Source organism: Cyprinus carpio, chromosome A9 (assembly GCF_018340385.1).
Source record: "Cyprinus carpio isolate SPL01 chromosome A9, ASM1834038v1, whole genome shotgun sequence".
Lineage (NCBI taxonomy): Eukaryota > Metazoa > Chordata > Actinopteri > Cypriniformes > Cyprinidae > Cyprinus > Cyprinus carpio.
In genome coordinates, this window is record NC_056580.1 from 23889581 (window position 1) to 23917421 (window position 27841).

Sequence of the window (27841 nt, forward strand, 5' to 3'; positions counted from 1 at the left end):
AATTTGTCTTCATTTATAACTCATGCATAAACACTTACACACATATATAAAGATAATCATATGTGGGAGTTAATTGATAGTAACGATTCATGACGGATTTGACAAATTTTTCCACTTTCAGCAACATGCACGGAAAAACAACTTAATCACAGCTGTTTTTAAGTTGTTTATTTTTGTTCAGAATGTGTATATGACATTTATTGGTATTGGATACAGAATACTTTTGCAAGGCAATGTATACCAAGTTATCTGTCGCAAACAACAGTGTCACAGATATTATAATTATGAACAATTCACAAAGAATGAGAAGATCAGGATCGGTGAACTCTGATATCCAAAGTTTTTCCCCTAAACAGCATCTGATGAGTGATAATGGGTTTTCCAGATCCGTCTTATATGTTCCATAATCACTGGCCTTTATGAAAGTTTTGGCTTCTGTTAAAAAATATATATACAATTTATTTTAATGTGTCTATTGTACCAGTGGACACATTTTCTTCCTTCCATTATGTCCCTCTCAAAGGTATGGTGACAATGAAATAATTGCAGAATGCTATGGTTTCAGACTGTGTATGCTGTTTGACTCACTTGGCTGTCATCACATGCTGCAGTCTTATAATCTTTCTTGCAAAGCATTTGAGGAAAAGTGCAGTGTGAGCTGAGGTCTTCTTCCACTAATACATTTTGCTCATCCGGTCTGGAGAGGAAGTGTGGAGTGACCCTGTGCACTGAGGAAATCAGGTTACATTATGATTTACTGTACTGAAAAGATGAAGCAGGAAGGATCACACCATTATCTCAAACAAAAACGGGCTAACAAAGCTTTTATAATTCAAAAAGGGTTGTCATACTCCAGCTTGAGCCTCAATAAGCATGTGTTGGTTTTTCAAAGCTGCCTTTATTGTTTACTGTTGGGAAAGAAAAGCAGTAAGTAAAGAAGAAAAGTTAAAGTAAAGGGCCCATGTCTGTGCGACAGCTGTATCTGAATCAGCTGGGGTGCTGAATGACGCCTCAGACACCTTCTCAGCGGGGTGACATAGCAGCGAAGCAAAGGTGTAACCTGAGAGCCCTGAGTTATGCTGTGTGTGATAGTATATATAACTTTGTGATTTAGTTATCTTTTATCATTGTCATCATGAAAAGTTATATAAAATATAACAAAACAGAACAAATGTTAACACGTTTAACATATACGTTAATGTATAGTTCCCCCAAAATGCAAAATACTGTCATCACAATTCTATTTCTTCTGTCGAACACAAAATAAGATATTTGGAAAAAATGTCTCTCAGTTTTTATTTGATTTGATTGTTTTGGACCTGATTTAGTTTAATTGTATAGCCAAACAACAACAACAACAATAAAAAAAATGTGGACATGAGGGAAAATAAATGATGCCTGAATTTTCCTTTTTGAAGCATTTAGAAATGGGTTGGTTTAAAAAGAACACAAGTAGAACAAAAGAACAAACGCTTTAAAAACAAATAATTTAATTGTAAAATGCTGACTAAGGCTTCATTACCATCACAAAGGGAACTGCATGCAGATCCGCTGCTACTTCCATAATATAATAGGAAAAATACACAATAATTCAGTTCACACTGAATTTGAATATTGCAAAACATTGTTATAGTGATTTTAGTGTTCATAGCCAAATCTGTGAACAAATCTGTGGGCAGTTTATGCCAATAATAAAAAAAAACAATCAACAACAAAATTTTATTTTAAAATGTATGAGTGTATACTGTATATAAAATATATATTTATGTCCTGTGCTTAACCACCATTTAAAAACACTTTTTGCCTTCACTAGTTCACAGAAAGGTCCTACAGTGTGACAGATTAATTTTTAAAACCACAAATATTTGAATGTAGTCTTTCAAACAATGTCACAAGAGCTGCATGCATCATAATTCTAAAATAATTACTAAACTGTTAGTTTAGAATAGTTTTAGATGGCATTTCATATCAAGAACCCATGTGCTCTTTCATTTGTGCAGTCACCAAAGACAGTTAATTCTGTGCACACCAGTGGCTATGTGACATGAAGAAAGTTTAAAAGTGAAGGGTCCATGTCCATGTGTTTTTCCTGATGTTAATGGCAGTGTCCATTATAACAACAGCAGATAGAGAAGCCACAAGAAGAAACAGAGGGTGCCGAAGCAGGTGTGCCAGTCCAGTTTGAGAATGTCTAAGTCAGGGCTGTTGTTACCTTTGACCTGCAGCATGGAGCTGGATGTGACAGTGCCGGCTGAGTTAGAGGCAGTGACCACATACTGCCCAGAGTCTCTCACTGCAGAGCTGTGAATGAACAATGTATGTTTTCCTTCTTTATGGGATAGTTCTATGTGCTCATCATTGGCCAGTTTGTGTCCATTCTTGAACCTGGACAAAGAGTGAATTATTATGTGTTACAATCACACCACACCACAGCAAAAAATAAAAAGGGGGGGGGGGCACACATTAATACACACTCAATGAAAGAGAGAAATGTTAAACTGGACGGTCCTACAGAAGTTATAAAAAGGAAAGGTTAGCAAAAGGAAATGTGGATTAATAAGTTACATGTAATATATGCATTACATTGGAAAAAAATAGTTCAAATAAAATTAGTTATAGAATTAGAATTCATGTAGAAAACATCAACTTTCCTTAACAAACCTGTTTCATTCAGGCACACAAAAAATATATATGTATATATTTGTTAATCTATCTGAACTACAAATACTATGCTTTGTTATGAATTAAGTTTTTAACAACTGAAATATCGATCAGTATTTTGTATAATGAGAATTTGCCACCCATTTAGATACAATAGCATTTAGATTATTAATAATCTCTATATATTGCACTACCGTTCAAAAGCTTGGGGTTGGTACAATTTTATTTTGTTAGAAAGAAGTCTCTTATGCTCACCAAGGTGCCATTTATTTAATATAAAAAAAACAGTAAAAATTAAAGTTAATATTGTGAAATATTACAGTAATTTAAAGTAACTGTTTTCTATTTGAATATATTTGAAAATATAATGTATTCCTATGATGGCAAAGCTTATTGTTCAGCAGCCATTACATTTGAATGATTTGCTGATTTGTTGCTCAAGAAAGAAAGATTTTGTGCTTTCTAACTAACTGACCCATTTGAACAATAGTAAATATCATATTGTATTATATTATTTAAATGTGTAATAATATATATTATTAACAGATTTTGAGAATAATATCTTAATATAGAATATTATAAAATAAATGGCTAGTTTCTCCTTCAGTTACCAAAGAATGTTTTAATCTATGGGTCAAGTTTGTTATAAGCTACCCACCAGGTTAATGTAGGCTCAGGGAATTCAGTGACTTCCACCTCCAGGGTCACCGGAGAGCCCTCCATTACTGTGGCATTAGACAAGGGTTTGGAGAAGTTAGGGCCTGTGCCACCTGCCAGTTTTCCCATAACCTTTTTGGAAGATGCCCGCCTGATCTCCTCTCGGATGGCTGTGGGCTTGCAGAGATCTGAGTCCTGCTCAGTGGTTAATGGAGTAGGGGTAGCATGCGTGTTATTGGGCTGACCGCTGTGGCACTGACTCGTACTAGAATCATGCACACACTTTTGCATCTCTGTACAACTCTCATGCACTGAGTAATGTGTTTCAGTGATGCCGCTTGATGGTGGGTTGCCAGATTTGCTTTTTAAGATGCTGGATATGGTGTTTGATACAAGGCTAGGGGCAGGTACTGTGAGGGGGCTTTGAACAAAAGAGGACGACTCTGCTCTGAAGCGGGCCCCCAAGCCAGTGGTGGGAGATGGGTAGCTCTCGGCCTGACTCGACATCCACTCCCGCTGCCTCTGGTGAAGTGTGTCGCCGTGCTGGGAGTGAGACTGATGACTGTGCTGGTTAATGTGAAGGCTGTGAGAGCTCATGCAATAGCCGTCATCAAGGTCATTTTCTGACTGAATAATGTTGGATTCTGGAGTCTCAGATAAAGGAGGTAGAGAGATGTCATCTGGGGAGGTGCATTCGTACTCATCATTGGAGAGTGATTCCTCAGTGAGATGGTCAGGCTGGAAGTCATCTTCGGGTACAGGAGCTGCTGGCTCTTGTGTCCCATGTTGCAAATATTCCTCCTCTAAAGAATGATGAGCAGAAGTCTATAGAAACAAAATGTACACAAAAAAAAAAAAAATGGAAAAGAACAGAAAATCTGTAATTATCCCTGTAATATCATTTTGTGCTGCCATTTTTCTTAGTCAGCATTTAAAAGTACCATCAGAAAATGCACTAAACACAAAATCTGCTTTAAAATATTAAACAATTAAGTGTTTTTCAAGCTTAAGTATATTATACTGATAAACAATATATTGTTATTCTATTAAAAATATTTCATGTGATTATAGTGTATAATTTATACATAGTTTAAAAGAGTATATGCTTTTTGCATGTCCACAGAAGCAATATAAATTATTTAAAACATTTCTAAAGTGATGGTAGCACCAAGATATTGATGTAAAATGTATGTTTTAAAAAAATGGATATAAACTTCATGTATAAATGTATAAGATATACATCTTTACAAATATATATATATATTTTTTTACTTAGCAAGGACATGTTGAATTGATCAATATGACCGTAAATTAATTTATAATGTTACAAAAGATCTCTATTTTAAATAAATTCTGTTCTCTGAACTTTCTACTCATCCAAGAATCCTTAAAATGTATAAGGAACAAAAAATATCTAAGCAACAATACTGTTTTTAACACTGATAATAACTAGAACTGTTTCTGGAGCACCAGCTAAGCATATTCCATCACATGAATAAATTACATTTTGAAATGTATTAAAATAGTAAACAGTGATTTTAAAATGTAATAACATTTCATAATATTACATTTTAATTGTATTTTCGCTCAATTAAATGCAGTGTAATAGACTTCTATCATATTACAAAACAGTTATTTTAACTAATACAGCATTAATTAGTTTCTGTAGATATTTTCCTGTCACACCACTTATTTACCACAAAATAACAGTGACTCTGACCTACTTGAAACTTGCTAAATAAAAAAATAAATGGCAAATGACTCTGTGTCAAAAGAAGGCTCACCTTGGAATATGAGTGAAAAGGATGATTTCTACTACAGGCCTGATACTTGTCCTCAGAGTTGGTTTTCTGAACAGCACACTGCAGCTCCCTTATGATGCTTGGATGTGACACGCCTTGATCCCGTGGAAGTGGAGGAAGAAGAGGTGGGGTTTCTTGTGAGTCTCTCTTGGTTTGCTGCAGAATGTGACTCTTATCCCACTCTGCAGGGGAATGGCTTACATTAATGTTGTGGGAGTGAGAGAAAGAGGTGTGCATCTCTTCTCTTCTCTCTATAGTAGATTTGCTTGTGATGGTCTCCATTTTGCTGGTCTTGGAAAAGGCCTCCTGTGTGTACAACCTGGTCTCTGACAGTACTTTTTGATGCTCTGGATGATGTTTGTCTGGGAGATCTTGGCATAGTGTCTTGCGAAGCTGAGGTTTCTTGTTTTCTGGATTCTTGTTGACAGGCATCTCTTTAGTACAGTGTGGGCCTGTCATCTCAGGGGTATGCCCACTTTCCTTTGGTTCAGGCTGAAATGGTAACGGAAAAAAACTATGGCTTAGGGCTGGGTGTTTTTTCGAATACTTATGATACATTTGCAGCGTTTTTGCAGATTATATAAAATTAAACAACATTGAAAAATGCAATGATTTAAATGCTCTCTTTTTTGTTTACTTTGTTTCCTTAAGACGGTCAATACACTGGTTTTATGCTCGTCTTGTAATTTGTCTCCGATTTAAACTTTAGCAGCAAATATTGTGTTAGAGTTTGTATGTGAAAACTCTGATCTAATGATTCTTTCAGGTAACATACTGTATGTGATCCTGGACCACATATATCAAATATTCACATAATTATCTGGACAGATTTTATTAAATAACAATCTTCTTCACAATTAGGGAAAAACATGGTAGAAAACCCGCCTTGATTATTTTTTATATTTTATTAGAATTAAACCTTAATTGTAATTTATCGCAATAATAATTTTGGATGAGCAATTTAAAGGACTATGTATTTTTGGCATCTTTGCAACTGCAAATCAAAGTGTTATTGGTGTTCACCGTATCAATGGTGTCCCGTTTGTTGTTGTCTTCAGGTGTTAGAGGCTGTTTCAAGGTCTCCAACTACAGAAAGAATTCATATAAAATATTAGTAGAACTATATTTTATATTTTTAGATATATGTAACGCTCAAGTAAAATAATTATGTTTGACGTTTTCATCACCTGAAGTTTGGCCTCAAGGTCCAGCAGTCCATTTGACAGTTCTTTTATTGATTCCACAATTTCATGGTGTTTGTTGATTGATTTCTCCATATATTTCTTTCCTTCTTCAGCACCTACATTAAAAACAGCAGTCATGCTTTGAGGCCAGCAACACTACTACAACTTAATAAATAAACATTATTATCCCTTAATATTATTTATGTAACTAGTATATTGGAAGTTTCACATTTGAAAAGAGCATGTTCACTTTGAGAAAGCACAGTATGTTAAACTAGTAATTCTGGGGTTTGAATGGGTCAGAGAAACATAAGGGATTTTAAGTGGTTAAAACTATTAATGCCAAAATCGCTGCTATTACTTTTATACTTATATTTCAGAATGCATTCTTAATTTCTCACCATGTAGCCGTACTGCCAGCTCTGTGATCTGGCTAATTCTCTCCTCTTGCTGTGGGATTGTGGGCCACACAAATTTTTCAAACTGTTTGTAGAGAGAGCTGACTGCTTCCTTAGTCTTACACTGAGAGGAATATTTACCCACACGTACAATTGTGGAGCTTGCTTCGTCGCACCAGAACTGATACTGTGTTTAAAATGAAAGGTGAGAGGAGAGACTATTTTCAGAGACTATTTATAGCCATTTACTGTGATACTGCTTTAGAGTCATACATAAGCAAAGCATATTCAATTTGTTTTCTACTTAATTTAGCAGCATTATCAATGGAATGATCTGAAAGTAAACAGAAATACAAGTAACATTGCTGCTGAATTGTGATAGTAGCTCCTATTGGCTCATTTCATGTTCCTGGCGTACCCCACCTCCTCTAAGGCTTGCTGGAGCTTGACATTCATGTCCAGGTTCTGTTTGTACTCCTCCACCGTCCTGTCAAAATCGCCCACCTGTCTCTGCAACTCATTTAAGGCATCCTCAATCTCTCTGAGGCTGTTGCCAATTAAATGCCTCTCACTGCTGCTGGATACTTTCAGAGTGAAGGCTTGCAGCTTCTTCTTCAAAACCTACAACAGGAAGGGATTTGGTTATTACATTTTATAAATAGACAACTGTCAAAACATTAAAAGATAAAGAAATCGGCTGCAGGTATAAGTTGTATAATTCTGTCACTGCTGAGTGAAGATCCTTAAAATACACACATACATACACACACACACACACACACTATATATATATATATATATATATATATACTGTATAAAATATTAAAACTAGTAAGAAGATTAAAAGAAAGCTTCCTTACCTGTAGCTTTTCAATGTAAATCTCAATTTGCTGGATCTGATTTTTCACCGCCTTTAAGTTTCTCGATTTCTCATTTTTCTTCATGTAGTTGAATTTCAAATTGTTGAATTTCTTTTTGAGATCTTTAAAGGACTCTCTCAGCTTTAAAAAGAAATCAGGAAAAATGTTAATATAGCAATAGAAAATCATGCAAAGAACCATGGAAAGACAGCTAACGGTTAAAGAAGAAAACAGTGATCGTGACCAAAAAAAAAAAAGGTGAAAGTATCTCAAAAGTAATACATACTAATATAATTAGTATTTCCTACGATGGCTTTGTATAAGGACTAAAATGTTTTTGTTTGTTACTGCTGAATATTGGCTAATGTGAAGATTTAAGAGCATCATTCAGAGGGGAAGATTTTCAGTGATTTTCAGTACTTTTGTTCTTCATATATATATATATATATATATATATATATAGAAAGTATTCACACATATACACATCATTGCCCAAAAAATGTCTCATAATATACCAAATGGATGTATTGGAACATGAAGTTGAGAACATAAATTTAATTTTAGGGTGAACTATGCCTTTAAAACACCTCTCTAACAGCCCAGTGTCATCCTCTTCAAAATGCTGATTAATTAATTATTAATTAATTAATTAAATATAAGATTAGGTGTGGATGGATATGGGCAGGGTATGTAGCAGAAGGCAGAGTGAGGTTCGGCTGAGTCCAGGGCGATTATTTTAGAGGGATTTATTGTCAGACCAGTGGATGATTTATAATGCAGATCCATTTCTGTCCAGCCTGATGAGCTTTTGCAATGGTGTCGTGTCTCCAAATGACAGGCTCAAGTGTCGCCCAAGGACAGCTGCAGCCCAGCGTCTAGAGCCAGTTAAAGAGTCCTCACAACAGTCTAACTTGAATTTTCCAATAGAGGGCTGTAGAGCAAGTTTCTGCTGCAGCCTAAACAGAGGGATGCACGCGGAGGAAAGTTCAGATACATTCATGCTGTATGACTTTCCCACGGCTAAATTGTGCTCAGTTAACATTTATGGTGGCAGCTGTTTCTCAGGGCCTTGTGATCTGTAAAACAAGGAATGAGGTGTTCCTGCGGACCAAACTGTTGAATCTCGTGAAATCATCACTGAAATTTTACTTCTAAATCAACTCATCTAAAAATATAAATGGATCAATGGGACTACGATAAAATAATATCCATTTGTAGTCTATGAAAGCTGGACTGTGACAGAGAAATAGAGACAGTGAGAGAAACAGTCTCACTTCTCCTCGCAGATGAACAGCAGCAACTGTCCAAGCTAAAATGTCAGCTCATTTACTCATGCATATTCATGACTGGGTGGTGGCTTGACTGGTATGACTGACAACATATGGTGACTCACACTGACATTGAATTAGAAATTGTTGAACAATAAATTATCACAAATAATCATATCACAAATGTGAAGTATTCTTTCAGTTTCTACTGTTGATTAATTTTTTTTATTTTTTTTTTTACTGCTGAACAGTACAGACTGCAAGTACTGCTACTTTTAGATATTTCCTTGCTCTATTTAAAGTCTTGCAGCAGTCATACATTCTAATAGCATGACATCATGTGACATATGGGAACTCGGATATGTTTAAGAAGCTTTGAATTCTAATCCTATTGAAGAGTAAGAGAAAGACATTGAGCTTCTAGAATATCAATTTGCATAAAGAGATCCATGAGCACAATATTATTATGCTCTCCATCCATCTGCAGAATGTGACACACCTTAGCACGATTCACAAACACTTCCAACATGTTATAGTTTCTAAGCGATTATTTAAAAGGTCTAATACTGTGGTTTTTAACCTTTTTGTCTCCAATGACCCTATTGTACACAACAATGTCTGAAGGCTGCATGACTTTGCCAGGTTTTATTAAAAAGCACTGGTCTAAATGCCTATGCCTATTGATTTAGAGGGCAAAAAGTAAGATTGTCCTCTAGAGGGAGACAGAGATTACAATATTATCACAATAAAATCACAACAGAGTGTGTTTAAAGACATTCTAAAATATTTGTAATGGATTATGGAATCTTTCACCAAACTATAAAATTAAACTATTATTAACATTATCAGTGTGTCAGTAAAAACAAATCAAAAAAACAAATATGGCTGTGTTTCCCTCATTCACAGAAACCAATTTGTGCAGTAATCAAAAATCATAAAGGACATCATGACACTAAGTCATAAGGACGGGAATCTATCTGATGTTCTGTGCCCTGTGAGGTTTGCGGTGTAATCCTGGGGATTGACGTTGGATTTTGTGGCTGGGGGGGGGCAGTAAGTATGTGATAAGGGTGGAATCCTTCCTGCTATCTGAAGTGATGAGAGACAAATGGCAGGATCCCTCTGTCAACACAGGGAGAGACAAACCCTGCAGTTCACAGACTAAATTTAAAAAGCATAGACAAGCTATAAATAATTCAGGGAGAGAGACACTGAGAGTCAGCCACAAAAGCCCAACACAATTGTGTTTCTGAGCCCTGGATCTGTGGGCTGGGAAAAAGAGTTAACACATCTTTAAAGAAAATTACAGACAATAAGGGCATAAGGAATCAAAGGTTCAGTGATCTTTTAAAATAAAAAAGAAAATAGACTTCCAAAACTCTATTTATTCCACAGTGAAAACAAGAGTATGAAACTTAAGCTGCTAAAACGGTTTATTCTATTTTTTATCATTCAGATTATGACCATCATTTAGAATACATTTACAAACATGACCAGTGTTGGACAGTAACTAGTTACAGTAATAATATTACTTTTTGCAGTAACTAGTAGTGTAACTAATTGCTATTAAGATTTCAGTAATAATATTACAGTAACCATCCATAAAACAGTTCGTTACTTAATTGCTTTTGATGCCTCAATCCCTACTGATTTGAAATCCAACAATAGTGGCCTAGTGGTTAGAGAGTTTGACTCCTAACCCTAAGGTTGTGGGTTTGAGTCTCGGGCCGGCAATACCACGACTGAGGTGCCCTTGAGCAAGGCACCGAACCCCCAACTGCTCCCCAGGCACCGCATCATAAATGACTGCCCACTTCTCCGGGTGTGTGTTCACGGTGTGTGTGTTCACTGCTGTGTGTGTGCACTTTGGATGGGTTAAATGCAGAGCACAAATTCTGAGTATGGGTCACCATACTTGGCTGTATGTCACATCACTTCTACTTCCACTTCACTTCTATATATGGGTAACAGAGAAATTATAGCTACTTATAAATTACTTTTGAAAGGAGTAACTAGTAATGAGTAATAAATTAAATTTTTGGAGTAACAAGCCCAACACTGCACATTTAAACCCATCACACCTGTACAATGTAATGCAGGCTTTATAAAGAAGCTGCTACTTAAGAATGTAAACATTAAAAACTACATTGGACCCAACAGTCTGGTTTCACATGCACAGGGGCCGTTTGCACTATTAATGGCACAGCAGCAAATAATGACCCTCTGAGTTCCAAGAATCAGTGCGATGGTCTTATGATTTGAACTTATGATTATTTGGGGCACAAAAATAATATTTTAGTGGACCCAAAAGACCACTGTTAAAATCACAAGATGCAATTGAGACACACCAAAATTGTTTTTCCATAACACAATATATTTCCTGAATTGAGCTTTAGATGAGATTAGTAGAAATCTGAGAAATTAGTGATTGATCCAAACTCTGACTGATACACACTTAAGATACATACCTCACCGATCTCTTCCTTATAGAGGCAGAAGTGGATGTTGTTCATCAAACTCTCTTCACACTTGTTGGCCTCAGCAATCCATACAATGCGTCCTCTCTCCAATTTTTCCAGTTTCTCCTGTAACTGCTGCACTGACAGCACCAGCAGACGCTTGGAGCATAAAGAAAGGGTTAAATGGGGAAGAAATGTCATTTATGGCACTTGTTTTATACTGTTTCTATCAAAGCAACAAGTATCAGTACGTATTAATGAATGAAGAAGTAAGAAATTATCAACATGATGGTTCTAAAGGTACTTTTCACATTATGTTGTGTAAAAAAAGTTGTCAGGTTCAGGTAAGGAAATCCAAAGAATGCCTGAAATCTTTTGAAGATAATGAGGGCATGCAATATTTTTAAGTAACTGACACACCGACTGCTGCACAGTGCTGGTGAGATCTGCACCCAGCGAGAGAGCGAGCTTGTACAGATGGTGAATGTGACTCTGCCTCTCTTGGTGTTGGCTCAACTGGGTCCTGGCCTGGCTGGTGTCACTGAACACAGTCACTGGTTCTGCTTGTAATACAGTATCCAGCAAAAAAATTAATTAAAAAACGAATCAAATTACTTTGTAGTGGCTTTGAAAATGCTTTTATTTTTTAGCCATCACTATTAAATTCTCATTATCCTATTATTTCTCATAATTCATTAGAATGAGCATGTGGCTGACTTTTGCATATTCATTGTGGTTTTGAAATCCATTACAATCTGTTGTCAAATGATTCTTTAAAGTGTTCTGACAGAAATGGGACTTTACCTCTCGATAAAGCTGATGAAATTTACCGGCCATACTGAGAATGGTTTCATACTCCTTGATTTTATCTTTGACACGCTGATGTAGCTGCAGGAGCTCAGAAACTCTCTCGTTCTTCTCTTTTATCGGTATTCCCTTCAAGCTGAGCAGCTCGGATGTCTCAACCAGGAATTCCACTTTTGCATTCAGTTGCTGTGAAGTTTTTAAAATTTAGGTTAGCTGTATAGACTTTGTTTGCTTAACAAATCATAAGCAATAATGAGAAATCGAAATGATTTTTCTTACCAGGAATTCTGGCTTTACAGTGCTGAAGTTCTCCTGTAGCTTAGACACAGCCTGAGAATCACCCCCCAAATCAACCTTTGATGCTGGAGCAAAAATCTCCTCCATCGCCCTTAAATCATGAAGAGCCTGCATGCAATTCACAAAAAAAGTCGAGGGTGATGTTTTAATAATTATTTAAAATAATATGGAGCATTTCACAAATCATTTTTACTTCCATAATCTGATGTATTTCTGAGAGAAATCGAAAGTTACCTTTTTTAGTTGATCCTTAATTTTTTTCCATTGCTTCTTTACAGATTTTATCTGACTGTGATGCAATTGCCAGGATGTCCACAAGTCTGTTAGTTCAGATTTCTTCTTGGTCAGTGTCTCCATATATTTTTCTACAACATGCCCTGCTGCTTTAATGTTTAGATTCAGGTTGCCACTGATCTGCAATAAAAAAAAATAAGGTTTTAAAACTTTTAAACCCCAGGATGCTGCCATAGATGTGTAAAGATTACTAGTTGTAAGTTTGCGTTAAAATGCTTTACAAAGTTTCTTACCATGTTAGAGGAGTTAATAAAATTGTTGCCCAGATCCTGCATGGTGAAGAACTTCTGCAGCAATGACTGCCACTTAGCATCTAACATATCCTTCATGGATGCACCTGCTCCTTCATTTTCCTCCTCTTCCTCTGGCCTGTTCTTATAGCATTCCTGAAGTATCCTTATTTTCTCCTCAACCTGTGCCACCACACAAAATGTCATCATTGGAATATTGGTTTTAGTCTAACTGGATACCTCAATACTATGAATATGTGTTATAAATATAACCATACCTCATCTGCACAGCGCAGAAAGTCTACATAGGGTCTGAGGCTTTCCACATGTGATGAAATGTTTCTAACCAGTGTTTTCATCTCCTCTGCAAGAAGTGAGGCTTTGTTAGACAACTCGACTGTATCTGAGGATTCCAGCCCCTTTAGTTCCTTTATAAAACCAGCTATAGCCTCTGATTCTCTCAGAGCATCCTGCAGAAAAGAAAAAAAAACACCATTCAGAGATAGACCTGATTACTATGAGAAGATCTTCATAGCACTTTTACTTTTTAGGGATTGTATGAAATGGTAATATAACAACTCCCTTTGAACTTTCAGTATCATATTGTATTCTCGGTCTAGGTAAACATGAACTCACCTGAGACTGTGAGAGTAGCTCAACATGCTTGTTAAGGGTGTCCTCAGCCTCAGTTAGAGACGAACCAGGCTCTGTACTAGAAGAAAGGACACTGTTGCTACTCTTAATCCAAGCAGAGACCTGTGGAGATTCAGGAGTTTGAAATGAATAATAATGAGGAAATATATGCAAGCTACAACATTACGGCAAATTTATCAGCATATAAGAAATAATCTAATGATGCATTTAAATTTGAGGTTAATTTTAGGAAAACATGCACGTTAAATCAATTTTGCATTTTTTTTTTTAACAGCATAAATAAAGACATTTATTTATTTTCAATACATTTTTGCATTTTTAATCAGCATAAAGGCATGAGCAAATAAAGCCATGATGTTTGAATAATTTGCATAAATTATGTAATTTAGTTATTTTTATCGTTGTTATTATTATTAGTAGTACTAGTAGTATTGGATGGAGAAATGTTAAATGAAACTGACATTATGAAATACAATAAATAAATATTTAAATTTAATGTGTTATTTAATTAGCATAATTAAAAGTAATAATAATAAGCAAATAATAATGATAAATTATTGCACTTAATTTGTTTTTAATCAGGATAAATAAGAATAGCAAATACAATCACAAAGTAAATACTTTACATAATTTACATTTTTTAATTATAATTATTATTAATTTGCCAAAAAAAAAGACATTTCATGACATTCACCCTCAATTATTATCACCCTCATTTATTATTAGAATTATTATTAGATCGAGATATCAAATACATACAGAGATTGGCACAAATGTTACCTTATCCACTAGTTCTTCAAATGAAGACACCAGCTGCTGCCTTTTGCCTGTTAACTCTCTGTGGGCATGACACTCATGGCTCAGAACCTCCATTCTTTCTTTGATGTATCCCAGCATCCTTTGCAGCCCTCCACCTTGGGCACTAACAAACAAACAAACAAACACACATGCTCTATGGACACCTGACACTGCACAGAACATCCCAATCCTTTTATCAATCCCCTGAAAACCTGGAGTCTGGATATCTGCTGTGATATAGGCTCTATTTTTAACACACTGTAGCATCTGCTCTTTGTCTTCTCACCTTTGTGGATCGAGCTTTTGAATTATCAGCTGACCTCTCTGAATAGGCTCGGCGGATGTGTCTTTTATACTCCGTGAAAACTCTTCATGTTTCCTAGCCAGTTCAGGTAATGGCAGAGGTTGATTCTTCAGTTCCTTTATAGCAATCTCTACGGTGCTCAGCACCTCAAATGCCTGGGGACCAAAATAAATAAAAATAAAGATGTAACACAATGTGTGTAATGTAATACAAAAATGTGGATGACTAATGTTTGAGTCACTATTTGAAAGCATTATGACCAACATAAAAACATACAGTGTTACTTTGAATTTCCATGCTTTTTTAAATCATTATCATCATTCGTATATATATATATATATATATACATATGTGTGTGTGTGTGTGTGTGTGTGTATATATATATATATATATTTATATATATACTGTACATATATATAAATAATATGTCATGTCATGACTAAATAGCTCTGTATCACTGTATGCAACACACTCCATAAATCACTCACATTATACAGTACATCTCCACTAGGGGGTACTACCTTCAACCACAAACAAACAAATGACACACAAAAATCTAGAATGTGGTCAGAAGAAATATAGCCACTGAAATGTTTACCAAGAGTTATCAGCTCAGTTATCCATATCTCAGCTTGAAAGCATGTGAAGTGCTACTACATTACATACTTTATTAGCACTGCTGTAAAAGGCATTGCTCTCTTTCAGATGAGCCAGACGATTCAACATGAGGCTCCAGAACTGATCGTGTGTAGCTTTGAGTTTTTCACTCTTCTCTGACAAGTGCTGAAGTTGTGTGGACTCATTTGAGGAAAGCAGATCTGATGCCTGCTGTAGCAACCTCTCAACCAGCACACCCCACTCCTGAAGAAGTATATATATAAAAAAAGATTATGATTGTGTTGTAGTATTGGAAAGTATTTCTATGAGGGTATAAGACTTTCTCAGACTTGCAGTAATGTGCTGTGGTCAAACTTAAGAACTTTATTATAACTTGATTGTTTACACAATGCCACTATGATTAACAGAAATAGAGATCTAATGTTACTGTCACTGCTGCTCAATGAGAGAAAGAGAATTAGATTACATGATGGTTCCAACTTAAAGTTACATTTTAAAAGCTATATAACACCACACATTTCTGATGACACATTTCACACTTCCATTGCTTTTATTTATTGATGCCTGTTATGTTGTTTTCCCACCAAAATTATGTCACAAAAAATGAAATTTAACAGGATGGAAATACGAGGCCAAAAAAAAAAGAAAAAAAAAACTCATTATCAATTACGCATCAAGCACAACACAAGATGTTTTGTTTGAAATATTTTGATTACAGAAAGGAAAACATGATGAAACACATGAAATATTTTTAGTTAATCAGTTTTCAAGTTACGTAGCAGTCCATAATGCTTGATCACAAATGCCAATATCCACTCAAACCAAAGAACTAAAATAATTTTACATTTATCAATATGTTCACTTAATTATAATATTTAAAAAAGAAAAGAAAAAAGAAAACTAATTTGATTTTCATCTTGAAAAATGAGAGTTGAATATTTTATACAATATATTAAGGTATTTTACAAGTTCATTTAAAAGGCTAGCAATCTTTTACCTTGGCTTTCTGTTCATACTCTTTGTATTCACGTAGCAACTCCTCATTTTCTGACAGAGATGAACCCAGCTGACTGTTTTCCAAAAACAAAGTAGCCTTTTCCTTAAACCACTGTGTTACCTGTTTAAAAGCACATATGACACAGTTTTAAGATGCAACAGGGTCTAAAAGTGTAAGACCTCAAGAGCAAATGATTTACAAATAAGCATAACAAAATGAGCTAAAAGTAAAAAAAAAAAAAAAAAAAAATGTATTATTTGTTATGTACTTAATAACAGAAACACTCATTCTGACATGCAGTAAACCTGATGATTATGCTCCAATCCCTCCAATGGAAGCAAAAAACATCTGACTATCAGGCTTTTTTCTTATACCTTCTTCTTTTAACATTATACATTTATTTCCAGGTTTTAATGAAAAAAAAAAAATCATTTTGACAATGATTCAATTAAAATATCTCTTATCTGAATAATAAAAATAAGCAATTTATGGATATTATTCACAGGGATTTAAAAAAGTATATTAGCAGTAACAACATTTAATAATATTTTAAATTTAACATTGTTATTCAAAGCATTAGTGGCCTTTAATGAAAGCAGTAAGTGGGTTTTCCACAGGGATCATATCAAGCATGTGCCCTGTCCTCTCTCAGCATGTTAAGTATGCTGGCCAGTTATTTTAGTTCAGCATTTTTAAAAAGGCAGCCGGTTATCAGTGTGTTTTTGCAGAGTGCCTTTGAGCATGCTTGAATAATCTTTACCATGTGAGAGTTTGGACAATCTAATGCGACTGATTATAGCTATATTTGTCATATTGTATTTAATTACCAAGTTATTCATTACACAATGGCAGTGAAAATTTAAATTATTCTTGAATTTTCAGCAACAAAATCTACTGTTTACGAAACATCTTTTATTATTATCAGTGTTGAAAATAGTTCTGCTTAATATTTTTGTGTTTTTTTTTCAGGATGCTTTGATGAATAGAAACTTCAAAAGAACAGCATTTATCTGAAATAGAAAACGTTTGCAACATTATAAATGTCTTTGCAACTCAATTTTATGCATTTTACTGAATAAATTATTAATTTTTCAAAACAAAAAAGAAGTCTTAGAGACCCTAAACATTTAAATGGTAGTGTACTAAAACTGGTGCAACTGGTGCCATATCTATTGTTTATATATTTTTAATGGGACTTTACTTAAGACACAGTACAGTACATCCATTTTCTATAATAAATGACTTTTTCTCTGCTAGAGACTTACCTCCTGTTCCTGTCTCTCCCATTGTTGAATCCGGTAGATCATTTCCAGCTCATGCTGTTGTTGTCTCATGCAAAGGTCCACTTGCCGGCGTCTGTCCTGCAGAATCTCCATTAAACCTTCCACCTTTCCAAAGCTGCTCCAGGCCCCGTGAGAAGCTCTGCCATACTGCAGGGCTTGCAGGGACTGGAAGTCCTTCAAAAATTCCAGCAACTCACGACTCTTATTCAACACCAGCATTGACTTCTCCAACATCCCTAAAGAAAGAGCACAAGCTTCTTAATACATTGGTGTGTTTTATTCTACAGTGTTTATGGCACATAACAAAAAAACTCTATTCACACACATATTTGAAAGATATTTTGTGGGGAGAAATCCAAACATTCCTGATATAAGCTCCCAAAGGCCAATCTGAGAACAATTCCTCTTGATCCATTAGGTTTATATCAGCATGGCTCCTAGGCCGTAACACAGTCTCATTATAGCATTACTTGTCTGTCAAAGCCCCCAGTAGAGATTTTGCTTTTTGGCAGGTGTTTGGGTGCTGCTAAGAGGTTCTAAGGCATTAAAAGCCGGTTGTGAGTTTGTTACAAGGGTGTTCAGAATGAATGCTATGGAATGAGAGACAGAACTAGGGAACAAAGTTCTTACCTCTTCTAATAGCGCTGTGTCTTTGAAGCAGTTCATTCGTGTTGTCTGCAGTGATTGATTTCTGGCCAACGCTCTGAAAGTCTTCAGCTTCATCTATCCTAATGGCAAACTGTAATTGAAAAAGTTTCAAAAGCAGTTTAAAAAAGAATTGAGAGGCAAGTATAGATTTCAAATCAAAACTGGTCAGATGAACATATTCATCTAAATTTCAAAAAGGCTGCATTTATTTGATCAAAAATACACACACACACACAAGAATAATATTACAAGGCAAAAAAAAAAAAAAAAAAAAACGGTTTAAATCATATTTTAAAATGTAATTTATTCCAAAAAGCTGAAATTTTTCTGGAAAATTTCTTTACTGTCACTTTTGTTCAATTTAATGCATCATTGCTGAATAAAACTATACATATATATATAAGTTTACTGACCCCAAACTTTTCAACGTTAGTGTAAATAGTTTCAAAATAAGAACATAATATCAAAGTGTAACAGAATTATATACGACAAAAAAACGTGAACTGTGTAGGCCGATTCATGAATAAATGACTCACATTTTTTTCATCTCTCTAAAAGACTTGAGTCAATGTTAATTGTTAAATTCCTTTTGATTCTCTGAGAAACACTGTGTGTGTACTCTGCATAATCAGCTTCTGGTGAATGACAACTCCAACACGTCACATAAATGACAGAGCAACCTTCAACAGATGAATGCAGTCCACTCTACATACATCATCATAACAGTAATTTCGTGAGAAGCATGTCTGTTGAAATGTTATCAGCAAAAAAAAACATTGTTCTGAAACATACTCATGCTTGAGTTTATTTGCACGTTTTCTGCTGCTGTCAAAACAGCATGTGACCTTGATGATGAGCCATCTTCTTTTATCTAGAATATCTAAATGAACCAGATATGAAAGTAATGTCACTGACTTGCTTCAAAATGCTGAAGATAAACAGAAAAAGCTGTTCACTGTAAAAAACTGAACAAATACAAAACATTGAATGTTCATTCAGTATCAAACAGCACCATGCTTCCCAACTTTAAAGCTGTAAAAACAAAAACCATCCATAGTATTTCAAACAGAAACGTTGTTTTGTACAGTACACGGTGTAGCACACTCCCCATGGCACGTCTAACTATCAGAGGCAAAACTTTATTATTTATTCATTGTATTTTTTCCCTTTAAATAGTTTTTAAAAGCCACTGGTTATGAAAACAATTATGCTCATGTTTGGAAAATGTTGCAAAATTATAATAATGGGCTTTTAAAGTAAGTAGAAAAATGCACTGCTGTTATATACAGTGGCCTCTAAAGGTACTTGAATGATTAGGCCACACTTTTCTTCACATTTTCTCCTTCTACTGCCTTGGCTGGTTTTAGATGGATAGATCAAGAATTGTGTTTTACATGGATTTTCCACATTGACCAACAGGCAGCTACATTCTCAATAGGACTTTGTTTTAATTTTGAACATTAAAACGCAAAACAAAGCATTGAGACACTTTCTGGTTAATGTGACAAACTATATACACCAGACCATGCTGCGTTTTGGTAGTTAAGCTTCAATAAATGACTTTTTAGCCTGAGGAGGATGTTTTGAATTCAGCATGTTTTTACATTACCAAAAGATAAATTACATTCCTCACAATAAGGCATTAAACAACAACTGTATTTTCCTACAGCGAGTCTCTGATGGTTCAAGCACTTCAGCAGGTTGTATAGGAAACCACATTACCTCCAGAGCACACTCAAAGAAATGGCATGCCAAGATCAGAAGTGATCTCCTCTTCTCCAGGTGGGCCACCAGTGTTTTCCAAGCCTCGCTGAGAGAGACCGCCATGGCCTTATAAACCAGCTCCTCTCCTTCCTTCTGAGCTGCTGTTTTATCAGCCTCCTCCAGCAAAGCCCACACACCTCCTTCATTTTTCTGTGTAAAATTGAAATTCAATTAACATAAATAACACAGTGCCCTAGCGTGTTAAGTTTACACACCTCTTACTTTTATTTAAACTGTAAACAAGAAGCAGCTCCCATGCTGATTATCGTCTGGTGGGCAGATGCACATAAGTACATGATGAAATATTTTAACTGTGGTAGAGGATTTTGTTCTGATTAAAGGCTGTACTCTTCATTCTGAGTCTGTAGTTACTTTTGGTCAGATAGCAGCTGTTTTTCACTTTCAAATATAGCACAGAAATGCTTCTATAGCTTATAATTGTATGTTTGAATCAATATTTTGAAGGCAGTTCAAAGAAGCAAGGACCTCTCCTTGTAAGGTTTGACAGCATCTCTTTGAGTCATATGTCTGATGTAATGGCAGTTATTTGGATCTGGCAATTTAAAAGTGCACAAAATATCTTATGAAACTGTACACAAAATGTTAAACATATTATTAATTCCTCTTTATTACATTTTTTATTTCTACCCTGCAAATATCTTTATAATTCAACTTCAAAACATTTAACGTGAATGGAATCATCCCACTGAACAGAGCAGATTTATAACAAGTGTATTTCAAAGACTCAAATAAAATGCTGAAGAGCCTTGAAGTTAAACAGAGTGGTGGGTCTTAAACAGGCATTAAAGTTCAGGAGCTATAATGATGCCTCCAACAACAGCACCAAAAAAAAATATGTGGAAATCAAGGATATTGCACTTAATATGTAAAGCATAGACAACTATACATGCTAGCCAAAAGTTTGAAAACAGCTGCTATTTTTCACTTTATAAAGGATAAAATAAAATAGAATAAAAGTAATCAATACTACAAAATTACACAACTAAAGTTTAGGAATGATCAAAACTACTATATTTTAGCTTCTTCTAAATTCACCAGCATTTGTCTAAATTCCATTCTCTCATAAAACTTCATGAGGTGCATCCTGGGATGCGCTTAAAGCAATATTTAATGAGTTCACATATACTATTGTGAACACTACTGTTCAAAAGCTTGAGACTGTAAGTTTTGTTGTTTTTGAAAGACCAATATTTTCAAATAGTAACTGCTTTTCTATTTTAATATATATATATATATATATATATATATATATATATATATATATATATATATATATATATATATATATATATATATATATATATATATATATATATCCAATTTATTCCTGTGATGGCAAAGCTGAATTAACAACCATCATTCCAATCTTCATTTGAAATGTACATTTTGTCAGGTATGTCCAAACTTTTGTCTGGTATTGTACATAAGCTACTACTATACGTACTATAAGCTTTAAGATCAAAACATTTTTATTTTGCATTGGTACAGTAGAGATTACCTTAAGTTTGGCAAGGAGCTGCTCATGTTCCTCTAGAAGCTTTTTGGTTTCATCCTGATTATTTCCAATCTCCAGTAGGTTGGGTTGTGCTTCAGTCAGTTGTAGATGCACCAGCTCGCCACACTTTAAAACACACACACACAAACAAACAAACAAACATACACACATGCAATCCACACACCAGAGAACTTGTTAATGTATGGCTGCACATGCACCTCTTTATCTTTTATCAAACCTTAAGTGCATTTCACAGACTGTAAACAAGACTGAAAAAAATGTCCCCCACTGGCCAAAGAGCACTTCGATTTCAATGCAAAGCCCCCTCAGTGAATTCTCGTCCTATCAACTGCAAGTCCCAATGCAAACTTTGGCATGCAAATTGTGCTGATCCTAAAATTGCATTGCAATTTGCAAGTACGGGAAAAGCCATCCTGTTAGAGAATGAAATGTAGAGCTGCCACAGCTGCCACAGCCTGTCATGTTTGTTAAACAACTGCAAAAAATACAGTTTAAGGTATGTGGACTGATGGCTAATTATCATTTCTGTATACATTAAGGCTGCTTACAGGGTCTGTTGCAGGCATCTGGTGATTTTTAATACCAACGTGCATTAACTTAACTGCTTTGTGTATGAAGAACAAAGAAAGAAGTGAACGCTTCAGTACACCTAAAAATCAATTATGTCAAAACAGAACTCTTAAACCTATACATGAGTATGACCGGACATAGAGAATCATTATGAATAATTCAGGCCATGAGGAGTTTGGACCATCACAGAGCTCTGTGTTTTTCTCACAGCTGTTTTTGCCTTCCCATTAAGTCACTGCGTCAGGCATTATGGAATATTCACATTCCATGGAATCCTCTCACGGAAAAACAATAAGGCTTTATTGATAGACAAAGCCAAGAGTCTGTTGAATAACCTGAGCTGTGTGCCCATAACATCACTGGTGAGAGCAGTTTCCTTCCCATGTTTGTAGCGGTGCTTTTGGATAAAGCAGTGAAGATCTCACTGTATGTTCAACATTGCATGCAGCCGTACAGTATTATTCATTCAAAGATATTATCATGAAAGGAATACTTCACCCTAAAAATTAAAATTGAGTCCAGTCCAAAAGAGCAGCTAGGCAGTGTTGTTATTGTTAAACTAAAACTAATCTGTAATTGTTTTGGGTAGTCAAATATATAAATTAAATTTAAAAATAAATTGTATATACATAAAAATAAAATACAACTATTAGATGTAAAATTAAACTAATTTGAATTAGTTTTTAAAATTGAACTAATTTTAAAAATCACTTCAGTAACTGAATAAATATAAATAATGCTGAAATAAAATAGAATATTAGATGAAAAAAAAATAAAATGAAAATGTTTCAATTGAAGTACTAAAATGACTAATCATAAAAAATAGAAAAACAAAGATTACAAAAGCACATAAAATTGCTAAAATTCAAGTGACAACTGAAAATATAAAAATAAAAGCTGAAAATTAAATAAATACTATAATAATATATAAATAATACTGCAATAACACTGCAGCTGGGACATTCTGCTAAATTTCTTCTTTTGTGTTCCACAGAAGATATAGTCATTCTGATTTGAACAACATGGGGGTGACTAAATTTTTATAAACTTTTATATTGGGAGAATTTTTTTACAAGACAAACTAACACTACAGTACAAGCCAACCTCAATCACCAAAGAATGTTCTGATTAACTGCACAATAATGCACCTGAAAGAATTAAAACTGTATATACTACTGTAAATTTTCAGTGACAAACACTCTGTTCAGACTACATCTTTGCACTGTAAAGCAGAATATTTCAAATTCAATTACCTTCAGCACCGCTACAACAATCTGTGAGTCTCCAGCCTGTACGGCTACGGTGCTGATTGTTGTTGTGGAAGGCTGACCTCCAGCATCACCTTCACTGGACATTATGGACATTGTACCGTTGAGTCCACACGTCCAAGAACCAGAAAGGTCAGAACAAAGCTCAGTACACACAGGTTCTTGCTGTAATCCAAATCTACCCCTTTTCAAAAGTCCATAACTGTCCCGACAGGTGGCTAAACCCAAACAGAGTGAAGTCCTCTGGGGTTTTTAAAGTTACACAGCCCACGTCCACATCAAAGATCCACTTGCACTGCAGGTCAACCCTTTAACCCTTCAAAGGTCTTCCAGCATTCCCGGGCTCTTGCAGAATCCACCGTGGACCACTGGCATGAATGAACAGTATGGGGCAAATACAGCCGTCTATGTTGACAGGGTAGAGAGAGGCATGTTAAAAATAGAAATGTCCACTAAGTTTATCACACTGTGCAGAGAGCCATTTGACACACCCCGTTTGGTTGCTTTGGCAAGTCTGTTACTCTCTCCTCTCCCCTTGCTTGTCTCACTGGCTAACCTTTGCTTTTCATCACAATAGAGCATATTAGAAACAACTTAGAAAAAAAGCTCACCATTTAGTCATTTTAGTCTCATGTCAAAAGGACAAAAAAGCACATAGTTGATGCAAGTGCTATATTACAATACTGAAAAAAAAATCATGCATCTGCTTTAGCTTTCTCTGATGCTTTGAGGAGCAAAGCAACATCTTATTCTTGAACAATTTAATTCTAGTCAAATCTTTTCAATGATCCAATTCACAAAACCTGTCTAGATGATTCACTCACAAATAAGACTGATCAGATTGTTTCGAGATCATCTGACTGATGCAACTCACTGAAGAATAAGAATATCTTACATTTTAGTCTGTCACACTAACATACGGCTTCAAAACACTTTGAATATAGCACACAAGCCATGTCAAAATGTTCTTAATGTTTTTAAAATAAGCCTGTTTTGATCACTAAGGCTTCATTTATTTTGTCATAACTGTGTTCTATTTTAATATATTTGAAAATGTAATTTATTCCTGTGATGGCATAGCTGAATTTTCAGCATCATTACTCCAGTCTTCAGTGTCACATGATCATTCAGAAATATGCTGATTTGGTGCTCAACTTGCGTATCTTTATTATCAATGCTGAAAACAGTCATGCTGCTTAATATTTTTGTGGAAACAGAGATACTTTTATTTTCATTATTAAACTTTTTTTTTTTTTTGTTCTACAAAGTCATAGAAGTTTTGAACAACTTGAGGGAAAAGAAATGACAGAATGTTTACTTTTGAGTGAATGAATCCTATCAGATTATTTCCACTGAAACTATGCTTTGTCATTAAATTAAATGGTAGGAAACGACAGAAAGGCATTGTCAACGTGCTCTGCACGGCATCATTGCATGTTGTAACGTGTTTAAAATGATCACGGAAGATGTCTGTTCTGTCCTTAAATACCTGTTCCAAACCACAGATCACCAGAAACCCACATTACATTCCTTCCTATTAAATATAATGGCTACTAAATTATTCAAATAACTGCTTTAAGAAATCCCTTACATTTCTTTCTAACACTTTATTCCACTGAACAACAACAACGTGCAACTACAAAGAGGGAGATGCATGAAATAAGGGATGGATACACAATCACAAGAATCAAGTATTTCTGAATATTTATGCACCTACAGTACATGCTGTTCATAAAGATATTTAGTATAGATTTATGCAAATGCACAATAATACAAACACAGTAACATTGCAAGCAACTAAAAATAAATAAATCAATGAATAAAAGGACATTTAAAGGTGGCATACTTTAATGTGTATCAGTCAACCACAGCATACTGGATGTGAAAGGCCAGAGAGACTCTCTGATGGTGTCCAGTCCTAAACCCTTAAAATAATTTAGTTCAGTCAAAAATGAAAATTTACTCTCATGTCGTTCCAAACCTGTGTCCATTTCTTTCTTCAGCAGAACATACAAGATATGAATATTTTGAGAAATGTCTCAGTGTGAACAATGGACATCAATGGCCACCAAAGCAGTTTGGTTACCAATGTTCTTCAAAAGCTCTTCTGTTATATTCCACAGAGAAAAGTCAAACCGGTTTGGAATGACAATGAGGAGTACATTTAATATTTTTATTAAACTGATCTAATCATCAAAGAAAAACAATGTATGACAGGGCCCACAAAAACATTCAGCGGCCCAATTGTTTTCAGCACTGAAAATGATAAAAATTCCTAAAATAAAAATCACTTGTGATCGCCATGAAACAGTGGAAAAAGTTCCCTTTAGATCAGCATCACACCACATACTTACTGCTGCAGTAATGTTATCTTTTTCATTTAGGACAATAGTGTCTGCAGAACATCCTGAGGTCTTCCTATCAAAACCTGATGGAGGAAATGTTTTGAGATAAAGTGGGAAAATTTATAACAGTAGGGCAGCATTGGAAGAGCAATTCAGCTTTGCGTTTTACATTAAATAATTAATCAGCATTTTATACAGATGATTTTACAATGTAGGACACCAGTAACAGTGAACATTGTAAGGAGGACTATAGACACAATGATATTTCATCTTCAAAGATCATTGTGAGCTTTTTGGTGAAACAGAAAAAAATCTACAGGCTCTCTACAGAACTGACAAAAATATGTATTATAAAATGCTTTATCATCATCATCATCTTTAAACAGGGTTTCCATGAGTGAATTACTATGACCAGGTGATTTCCAGTATAATTTAAATTCAGACTTAAGTGCAGAAATCCACTTCGAGATTGGGAACTGTTTAAAAGGTTGGAAGATAAAAACTATTATAAAGATTTCCAGGAAATTGCCACAGAGGGTCTGTCTTTTTCCACTGTTACAGACATCCCGGCAGTCCTCCCAAAACCAGCACAGAGGCAGCAGCTGCTAAGACAGCTGAAAAATCCAACAGACTTTAGGGAGCACCAATGGGCAGTGCAGAACTAAGAAGGGTCCTGTGGCCCCGGACGACACCCATGCCATCTGTCAGGGACCTTGATAATCTCACACGTTTATTATTAGACAGAACTCTGATTTTCAGACCAGTCATCACAAAAACTCTGTAACTAAGCTTTCAGGAAACATGACACCCTAATATAAAAATAAGACCCTTTATGAAATTAGAATATAAAGATGAATGTTGAGTTGTCTCCAGAATATTATTTATTTTTTGTTGTAATGATGCCCAAAACTCAAATATAACATTAGAACATCACTTAATAAAATTATTGACATTAAGATAATATTGCAATACAAAATAAATACATACAATAAAATAAAAATTCTCATTGCAAAATGTGATTTTATATATTACATTTCTGAGGTGAAATGTGACATAAACAAGTTTTGGACCGGTTTAGTGAGATCAAATCAATGTCCAATTATGTCAATGATTTCCAATACCAACTAAGTGGAACCTTTAGAACCTGTAAATAACCAGAAAGCAAGAGTTTGAGATGAGCCGCTGAAGTCTGGAGTAAAACATTGATGCAGTACTAAATATTCAGTATATAAATATCTTAACCTCATCTAAAATGATACAAAATGGACAAAGACTTTCTCCTGAAATGCCGCACAGGGCAGAGAGAATGTAAGCGAATAGCAACGCCTCCGGCAACTAACGACCCGCCTGACTAATGCACTCACGGCCTGGCATTTAGGAAGTTATAAGAAACCATTAATACAAAAACAAGGCAGAGGTTCATGCAATATGCATGAAGAGTTTTGAAAAATATTTTTACTGCACAAACCAGTCAGCAAAATCTTACAATCCTCAAAGTATGCATAAATGCACAATAACTAATTACAGCTAATTATTTGGCAAGGCACTGACAAAAATCAAGAAACACAATATTGCCCATGTTTATTGAAGGGTGCTGGAATATTCCTGTACAGCAATGGACAATATGAGGCAGATTTATGCAAAGCATACATACAGTAACAAAGTGTTGTTGTAAAATGTAACTGCCTGCTTTATTTATTACTTTTTTTTGTTGTAAGAGTGTTTTTTCTCTTGTGTTATCGCGCAATTTTTTTTCTTCATTTTATACAACTTATATTTTCATAAAATACACTATAGCCTTTAAAAATGGCAAAAGCATCATACAGTTTAAATGGTATGCAAGGTACAAAAAAAAGGAAAATAAATATAGAATTAATATTTTATGACATGCATCCATATGCAAGCAGCGTATGCATTAGACTGACAATTTATGAGATGAAACATCAGAGTTCCATTTCATATTTTACTGTCAAAAAATAAAGCTCTAAACATCGATTCTACATTGGAACTTAAAGCTTTGCTTTTTTTTTCTACCTTCATGGCTGAACTACAACAGCTTCAGTTTCTGATGTGCTGTCATGTCCTGTTTCAATAACGGTTCTACATTAGACACCATCTTCAGCCATTTCAGCAAAGGC

General features: G+C 35.0%; 1 protein-coding gene across 3 annotated transcripts; it reads right to left on the reverse strand.

Annotated features, from left to right (window-relative positions):
• Window positions 1-153: 153 nt before the first annotated feature.
• Window positions 154-24193, reverse strand: ccdc141 (coiled-coil domain containing 141). 3 transcript variants are annotated; one of them, XM_042764189.1, is made up of 27 exons: window positions 23344-24192; window positions 21503-21625; window positions 19942-20133; window positions 18202-18310; window positions 17554-17807; window positions 16289-16408; window positions 15340-15534; window positions 14656-14828; window positions 14352-14493; window positions 13554-13673; window positions 13196-13387; window positions 12921-13100; window positions 12628-12807; window positions 12376-12501; window positions 12094-12282; window positions 11710-11871; window positions 11299-11448; window positions 7563-7703; window positions 7126-7323; window positions 6706-6889; window positions 6308-6420; window positions 6144-6206; window positions 5103-5612; window positions 3320-4143; window positions 2213-2385; window positions 589-728; window positions 154-435 (listed from the first exon to the last, which is right to left on the reverse strand). In XM_042764189.1, exons 1-27 carry the CDS (start codon window positions 23452-23454, stop codon window positions 418-420), a joined length of 5082 nt encoding a protein of 1693 aa, XP_042620123.1. In that variant the 5' UTR covers window positions 23455-24192; the 3' UTR covers window positions 154-417. The 3 variants fall into 3 exon arrangements, with proteins under 3 accessions (XP_042620123.1, XP_042620124.1, XP_042620122.1); XM_042764190.1 differs by having other exon boundaries at window positions 154-728; window positions 4019-4143; window positions 23344-24193; XM_042764188.1 differs by having other exon boundaries at window positions 154-728; window positions 23344-24193.
• Between the last annotated feature and the right edge of the window lie 3648 nt (window positions 24194-27841).